We start from the raw sequence: 8,572 nt of genomic DNA, 5'->3' as shown, positions 1-8,572 counted from the left end.
CACTACATCAGGATTACATCCAAAATTATCAGTGCCTTAGAAACATGCGTCTGAACTGTGTATATAAAAATTTCCAATATTGTTTCCAACATAAATCATACATTAGAATCAAGTTGGTCTCCATATACCATTCCCAGAACAAATAGTTATTCATATTTTTAAGCATTTGCTTCTGTTTTTCCCTAAGTAGAATGAGCTCCTATCTGTTTTTCAATTTTTCCTCCATTTGTCAAGGTTGACCTGAAGATGAGACTTTTTCATTAAAACATCTGTGATGTCTTTATTAACTCACTTGCTTATTTTATTTTGGTAATTGGTAATCATTAACTATATACTGCTTTCTCATTATTTTGTGTGCATGCCTCATTTCTCTGTGACTGAAAGCTCACTGAACGCATCCAGTATTCCCTGTATACTTCAGTGTGCCTAGCATAATAGTAGTGAGCACATCTGAACTGAATATGCAATGAAAAGTACAAAATAAAATTCATTTAAACTGAGGGCTCTGTTTTATTTGGAAAAGTAGAATCTTTATCACAATCTTGAATAAAACAATGTAAATAAATTATAACTTTATCTGGAAAAATAAACTTGATAAAAAGGAGAGCTAAGTGGTGGGACTGACACCAGGAAAAGCGGTCAGAGAAGACGTCTCTCACGTTTCCAGATGCATCTCTATATTCTTTACCTAATGGAACTTAAAGGAAAAAAAACCCATAAAATAACTCAAATTTTAGAGAATTCAAAAGCCTGTGGTTTACATAAAATAATAATTAGGAAAGAGCACTGGTAAAAGGTCTATATTACAGAATTATCTTTCAAAGACAATTTCAGACTTCCAGATAAGAAGATATGAACAGGGGTACCAGACAATCTTATATATACCCTTAAATCATAAATAAAAGAATGAGAGAAAGTAAAATTTTGCTGCTCCCATTATCTTAAAGAAATAGTATTCATTATTGACACTGATGATTAAAGAAATTAAGGTTTAAAATTAAAACTGTTTACCCTTACAAACATTCCTGAAAATAACGAAGCCATGTGCCAGTAGAGAGATGCCCTGTGTCTTAACGGTTACTATGTCAGCTCCACCCAAAGCAATCCACAGTCTCAACACAGTCCCTATCCAAGTCCCAATTACATTTTTTGAAGAAATAGAAAAACCCATTCTGAAATTCATATGGAATCTCAAGGGACTTCAAATAGGCAAAAGAAATTTGAAAATAAGACTAAAATTGGAGAACTCACACTTCTCATTTCAAAAGTGAATTACAAAGCTACAGTAATCAAAAGTGTGGTACTGGCATGGATAGGAACATACATAACAATGGAAGAGAACAGGGAACCTAGAAACAAACCTTTGCATAGATGGTCAACTGATTTTCAACAAAGGTGCCAAGACCCAGGACAACTGATACCCACGTGCAAAAGAATGCAGATGGACGCTTTGTTTACAATGTATACAAAAGTTAACTCAAGGTGGATCAGACACCTAAACTTAACTATAAAACTCTTAGTGCAAAAAAGAGGAAAACCTTTATGACACTGAATTTGACAATGATTTCTTGGATATGACATCAAAAAGCAAAGACAACAACAAAAAAAAACAGATAGACTGGATGTTGTCAAATTTAAAAACTTTTGGGCATCAAAGGACACTATCAAACAAATGAAAAAACAAGCCAAAGAATGGGGGAAAATATTTGTCAATTATATATTTGATAAAAGATTAATACCTAGAATATATTTTTAAAAACTCCTATAACTCAACAAGGAAAAACCCAATTCAAAAATGGGCAAAGGATTTAAATAGACATCTCTGCAAAGAAGATAATATGAATGGCCAATATGCACAAGAAAAGTTCCTCAACATCACTAATCATTCGGTAAATGCAAATCAAAACCACAATGAAAATACTACTTCACACCCATTAGGTTGGCTGTGATCCAAAAAACCAAAACAAAGAAAAGATCCCAAACGTTGGCAAGTATGTGGAGAAATTGGGAGCTTTGTGCATTGCTGTTGCGAATGTAAAATGGTGTAGCCACTGTGGAAGAGAATATGGGGTGCTTCACAAAATTGGACAGAATTACCATATGATCCAATGATTCCATTTACAGGTATATATGTATTAGAACTGAAAGCAGGAACTTGAACAGGTATTTGTACACCAGTGTTCATAAAAGCATTGTTCACAACAGTCAAAAGATAGAAACAAAGTATCCATCAACAGATGAATGGCTAAACAAAATGAGGGATATCTATTCAACGGAATATTATTCAGCCTTAAAAAGGCTGTGCTACACCTTGAGAATATTACGGTAAGTGAAATAAACCAAACAAAAAAGTATTAGATTTTATGAATCTGCTTTAATAAGATACCTAGAAATTCATAGAAACAGGAAATAAAATGGTGATTCCCAAGAGCTGGGGGAGGAGGGAATGACAAGTTAGTATTTAATGGGAGCAGCTGCAGTCTGAGATGTAAAAAATTTCTTGAGATAAATATCAGTGATGGCTGCATAACAGCATGACTGTGTCTTTCCATTCTAGTGACCTGATCACCAACAAAGATGAGCTCACAGAAGTACTCGATCCTCTACAGGATAAACACACCAGTTACACTTCTACGCCTGCCTTGAAGGCACCTAGAGGCCAATCAACTTTGGAAACGGGACTATTCAAATGTATCAGTAAACCGCCATGTTAGGTGGTGCCTCGCCACAACAGTCAGCAATCATGAATGTGTTTTACCACTTGTGAAGCAAAGCTTTTCACTGTTTTGGTGCAAGAGTACATGTAAATAAACAACAGTAAGAGAACTCCTCCAGGGACCACAGTACAGGTACAGGCATGTTTCATCCTAAGGAAACTTCTTTGTCTGACGGATTTAATAATTCAACCAAACAGAAGACAAATAATAACTGTAATAGTGATAAGAGTAATAATAATAATAAAAAATCCAAATAAACAAGAGTCATAAAAACAACAGTCATGACCTGGGGGTTAGCCTTTTGAGATATTATACTGACTCTTTCAGAACTGGATTTTGTGTGGACCACTACTGTCAATATTGCTGCCATCCAACTAAGAAGAATGTGGGGGACTGAAATGCAGCCCAACGTAATTCTAGTTATGCCAGAAATCAGAATAAAAAGAAGTCCTTGAATGTATCCATATCAGACTTAAGAGGCATTACTATATCAGAATCAGGCTTCATTTGTTAAACCTGAAATATATGATAATTAAGAAGCTCAAAATACAGAGTATGACTACGAAGTAAAAGTTACAGTGCTAGGTGATAAGCCCACTATGATTACACTCATTTTAGCATTTGTATTTTACTTCAAGTACCCTGGACAGATTAATTTTTCAAAATGTGTATAAAATAAGTAAGAATTTAACTATACCTCTTTCAAGATATCCCATAATACAAATGACTCACTGGTTTGTACAAAAGCATTCCTCCTCATTTATTCCAAATAACTGCAAATTCCAGAAGCCAATAAAAATATCTTCTATTGTTTGAAAACTTTAAGGAAAGAATGTTATGTTAAATCCCCAAATTAATACCAGCTTCACTTGTTGGATATGTTTAAATTTAAACTAGCTTAACTTTTTGAATACGTTTAAATTTAAAAATTTTAGACCCTACCTTGAAGTGTTCAAATGTGCGCTTTCGATATTCACACCACTCCACAAAAAAGTGTAGGCTTCGGAAAAACATCAACAGATCTCTTCTTTCTTCTGCTCTGTATGAATAGAATGTTCTATGACTCATAAATGTCATAAATAAGAGCCCCAACCTGGCATTTTTAATCTTATCTTTTATATACCTTAAAGCTAAAAAAAAGTACTTGATATATTTCTATATTTTGAACTCTTGAGTATGTGCCCCTGTGTGATTACTAATGCTAATTTCTCAGCCTGAAATGCCCTTTGCCCCATATTAAAATGTTTAAATACTATTCATCTTTCAAGATATCACTCAAATACCAAACTGTCCTTGCATTCGTATTTGATGACCATGGTATGCAATAAAGACTATTTCTGGTCTTTATCCCCACTTCCTGGCACAGAGCTTCAAAAACCCCTGGAATTCCTGAGTGCCCAGTGTGTGTCTCTAATGCTAATGAGGTGACACATGGTGGCCACGAGATAGCCTCAGGATGGAGCCTGTTCACCAAAAAGACTAACCACATGCTTACCGGGTTGGATCTTTGGGCCAACCAGACCTCCAGGGAGGACAGAGGAGCTGAAGGAATTTCATCACATGGCCATTCATCCCATCAACTACACCGTGGTAATGAAACCCCAGTAAAAGCTCTGGACAATAAAGCTCAGTGGAGCTTCCTGGATGGTGAACATGCTGATGTGCCAGGAGGCGAATATGCTCAGATCCCACAGGGAGAGGGCATAGAACCCCTAGGTTTTTCCTCCTCAAAGCCACTCACCGTGCCTCAGATCTTGACTTATGCATTGCTTCCATCTGCCTGTTCCTGGGTACAGCTTTTATAATAAAACAATAATTTTTACTTTAACACTCTCAGTGAGTTTTCTCAGTTCTTCTAACAGATTATCAAATCTGAGTGGGTTGTGGGGAGTGCAGATGGCCCCTGATACTTGTGGATGGCATCTGAAGTGGGCAGTCTTGTTCAGGACTTTGCCCTTATCCTGTAGGTCTACACTAAATCTGAGTAGTGTCTGGAGTGAATTGAATTACAGGACATTCCAGTTGGTGTCAGAGATTGTTCTCTGAACAATGACCTCACCACCACACCACACGACCTATTCCAAAATGGCTAGAAATAATTTCATTCCTATTGCCTATGAGCTCCCATGGAATTTATCTTAATGCTCTTAATACTATACCTACTGTTACACTGACACCCATAAAATAAGCAACTTGTAGGCAAGATGAGTGTATTTACTTAACCGTGCTTTCAGTAAATGATTGTGGGAGTCAAATTCCCATACTACTCAAGATAGAGTAATAAGCACACTCCATCTGAACATTCCAGTTACAAGTTAGAACCACGGACGTAACACACAAAGCAAATATTGGAAGACTCTGAAACGTGGACAAAAGACGGCAGGAATGGGTAAGAAACTTCAGGAATTGGGGCACCTGGGTGGCTCAGTCGTTAAGCGTCTGCCTCAGCTCAGCTCATGATCCCAGGGTCCTGGGATCGAGCCCCGCATCGGGGCTCCCTGCTCAGCGGGAAGCCTGCTTCTCCCTCTCCCACTCCCTTTGCTTGTGTTCCCTCTCTCGCTGTGTCTCTCTCTGTGTCAAATAAATAAATAAAATCTTAAAAAAAAAAAGAAAAGAAACTTCAGGAATTAAGGGAGGATTGGGTGATGAGTTCCTCGGGGCTTATTTTTGTCTCCTGTATATCCCAACCTGAATGCTACAGCAGACTGTGACTCAGAACTGCCAAAGGTTGGAGTAAAAAAAGAAAACAGAAAAAAAGGTCCCAACTAACCAGCAGGGGCTGTATAAAAAGAAAGAGGAAGTACACTGCTCTTGGTGATGAATTTGTGGATTTAACACCAAAAGCTAAGACAACAAAACCAAAAACAAGGGATCACATCAAACTAAAAAGCTTCTGCACAACAAAGGAAACCATCCACAAAATGAAAAGGCAGCCTACTGAATGGGAAAAGATACTTGCAAATCATTTATCTGGTAAGGCACAGGTAACTATATAAAGAACTCATAAAACTCAAATTGCTCCTCATAATCCCAGTGCAGCTCTTTCTGCCCGTGGGTCCTGTCCCATGCTTTAAATCACCTTTTTGCACACACACAAAAAAAGAACTCATAAAACTCGGGGCGCCTGGGTGGCTCAGTCGTTATGTGTCTGCCTTCGGCTCAGGTCATGATCCCAGGGTCCTGGGGTGGAGCCCCGTGTCTGGCTCCCTGCTCAGCAGGAAGCCCGCTTCCCCCTCTCCCGCTCCCCCTGCTTGTGTTCCCTCTCTTGCTGTGTCTCTCTGTCAAAAAAATAAAATCTTAAAAAAAAAAGAACTCATAAAACTCAATAGCAAAAAACTATGATCAGATTGAAAAATGGGCAGAGGACCCGAACAGACATTTTTCCAGAAAAAACACATGAATGGCCAGCAGACACAGGGAAAGAGACATTTGGAGAAATGGAAATCAAAACCACAATGAGAGATCACCTTGCACCTGTCAGAATGGCTAGTATCAGAAAGACAAGAAACAACAAGTGTTGGTGAGGATGTGGGGAAAAACAAACCCAAATGCACTGTTGGTGGGAATTCAAACTGGTGCAATTTATAGGAATATAAATTGGTGTACTGTGAAAGAGTATGGAGGTTCCTCAAAAAATTAAAACTAGAACTACGACGTGACCCAGCAATTCTACTTCTGGGTATCTATCCAAAAGAAATGAAAACCCTAACTCAAAAAGATATCTGCACCTCCATGTTCACTGCAGCATTATTTACAATAGCCAAGACACGGAAACAACATAACTGCCCATCAATGAATAGATAAAGAAATTCTGGTGTATAAACACAACGGAATATTATTCAGCCATAAATAAGAAGGCAATCCTGTCATTTGCAACAGCATGATGGGACCTTAAGGACATTCTGCTAAGTGAAATAAATCACACAGAAAAAGACAAATACCATATGATTTCACTTATATGTGAGATCTGAAAGAAACAAACTCACAGATTCAGAGAACAGATTGGTGGTTGTCAGAGGGAGGGGTAGGGAGTGACAAAATGAGTGAAGGTGGTCAAAAGGTACAAACTTCCAGTTATAAAATAAATGAGTATTGGGGATGTAATATACAGCATGGTGACTACAGTTAATATTACCATATTATATATTTGGAAGTTGCTAAGAGTATAAACATTAAAAGTTCTCTTCAGAAAAAGAATACTGTAAACACACGTGGTGATAGATGTTAATCAGACTCTTTGTAACGATCATTTCACAATATATACATATATTGAATCATTACGCTGTACACCTGAAATGAAGATAGTGTTTTATGTCAACTAAATCTCAGATTTAAAAAATTCAAGGTTTGAAATCATGCAATTTAATCCACTGAACATGTTTGTAGGTTTCCTCTGTGATTTATTACTTAGCGGCAAAAGTTTTCAAACATTAGGGAATAAAATTTTTGAAGTGATTAAAGACGGAGGCATGCAGAACAGAACCCAAACACCCAAGAGGAACTGTGCCCTCTTCCTCCCAACCAGGCAACTGGCATTGCTGATAGTAGGCAAAGCCAGCAAAGAAGCAGGACTCTCAGCTCCTGAGGAAATGCTGCTGCTGGGAGACTATGGGAGGAGCTTTGTCAACTAGCCCCACCGACACCAAGCAAAACCGAGAAACAAGAAGGGGCGCCATTCCCACTGTCCACCAGAATGGCTCCTGCAAACACAGGAAGATGCTTTGTCAACTTTCTCCACCCTACACTATGTGATCCCAAGCACAGAGCTGGTAGAATCAGGGAGAAGGAACCTAGAGAAAGGGATTCTTTACATTTATGTATTAAGTCCTGATATCACTACCTAGTGGCCCTCACACAAAACTGACCAGAAACAATAAACCAAAAATATCAAGACCTGAATTACGGTGTAGAATACTGCTCAGAATTCAGAGTGGCCTCAGGGCAGTGTAAGAGAAGGGCAAACCAAAATATAGCCCATAAACTCTAACAGCCCTTAAACGTGGGCCAGGATGTGCTTTTGAATAAAAGCATGTTGACAAGGACAATGCAAAAATGGCCAAGTAGGGTCTATGGGGACAGTCCTTCCTCAGAAACACCAAAAACTACCACATGCCTGTCAGATCCCACTTATAGGGAATTGGGAAGACAGTAAAATGTTTACAGCAACCCAGCAAACACATAAGCAGAAGGGCCACTGAGCAGAGAAGGGAACTACTGTAGTGTTTCAGCTTTACTACCATGTCCACCATCTGAGCATGGTGGGTCTTTAAGATCACATCCTGTTTCTCAGTGGAACCTCATCCTGACCACAGTGGACTGGATCCTGTTCCCAAAGAACTGTTGTTTCTTTTGTGTTCCCAACTGAGTTCCGTTTGTTTTGATCTGTCCATCAGGCCCCTGAGGACTAATGGAAGGGGCCTATTTTCCACATAACTCATAACTTTGCTAAACACATGACCATGCAGAGGACATTTCTCAAAGATACTGAGAGTCAAATGAATGAGCCAGTGCCAACTGGCACAAAATAACAATTAACAGAAACAACAGACATGCTTAAAGCCAAGGGAAGCAAAGGTGCAGAGTGAGAATCTTTAGAAAATAAGGAGTCTGAAAAGAGTCCACATAAGAAGAAAGTGGAAAACCAGGTGAATGTACAGGGCAGTAAGTATGCTCAGAGAAGACTGAGAAGACCACACACTTTCACCTCTGGCTGATCTTTAGGCTAAAGGCAAGCAGGGCATGGAGGCAAAGGCAGAGTTTGGAAAGGCCATGCTAAGTGCGAAAGGAATGTCCCAGTACACAGCCAAAATGCAGAGATGAGAGATAAAATATTTTTGCTTTTGATTTTTCCTTTT

General features: G+C 38.6%; 1 protein-coding gene across 2 annotated transcripts in view; it reads right to left on the bottom strand.

The window, feature by feature from the left end:
* Positions 1-8,572, bottom strand: part of CENPP (centromere protein P) — a 228,222-nt gene that overhangs the window by 164,497 nt on the left and 55,153 nt on the right. For both annotated transcript variants that reach the window (XM_028093074.2, XM_028093073.2), the window contains exon 5: positions 3,660-3,756. In XM_028093074.2, the coding sequence (XP_027948875.1) occupies positions 3,660-3,756 (97 nt within the window). The remainder of the gene's footprint in view (positions 1-3,659; positions 3,757-8,572) is intronic.

The sequence above is a fragment of the Eumetopias jubatus genome, unplaced genomic scaffold (genome assembly GCF_037043125.1).
Source record: "Eumetopias jubatus isolate StellerSeaLion01/CBP00866 unplaced genomic scaffold, mEumJub1_p1.0 scaffold_15, whole genome shotgun sequence".
In the NCBI taxonomy this organism is placed as follows: Eukaryota; Metazoa; Chordata; class Mammalia; order Carnivora; family Otariidae; genus Eumetopias; species Eumetopias jubatus.
This window is presented reverse-complemented; position numbering and strand designations above follow the sequence as displayed.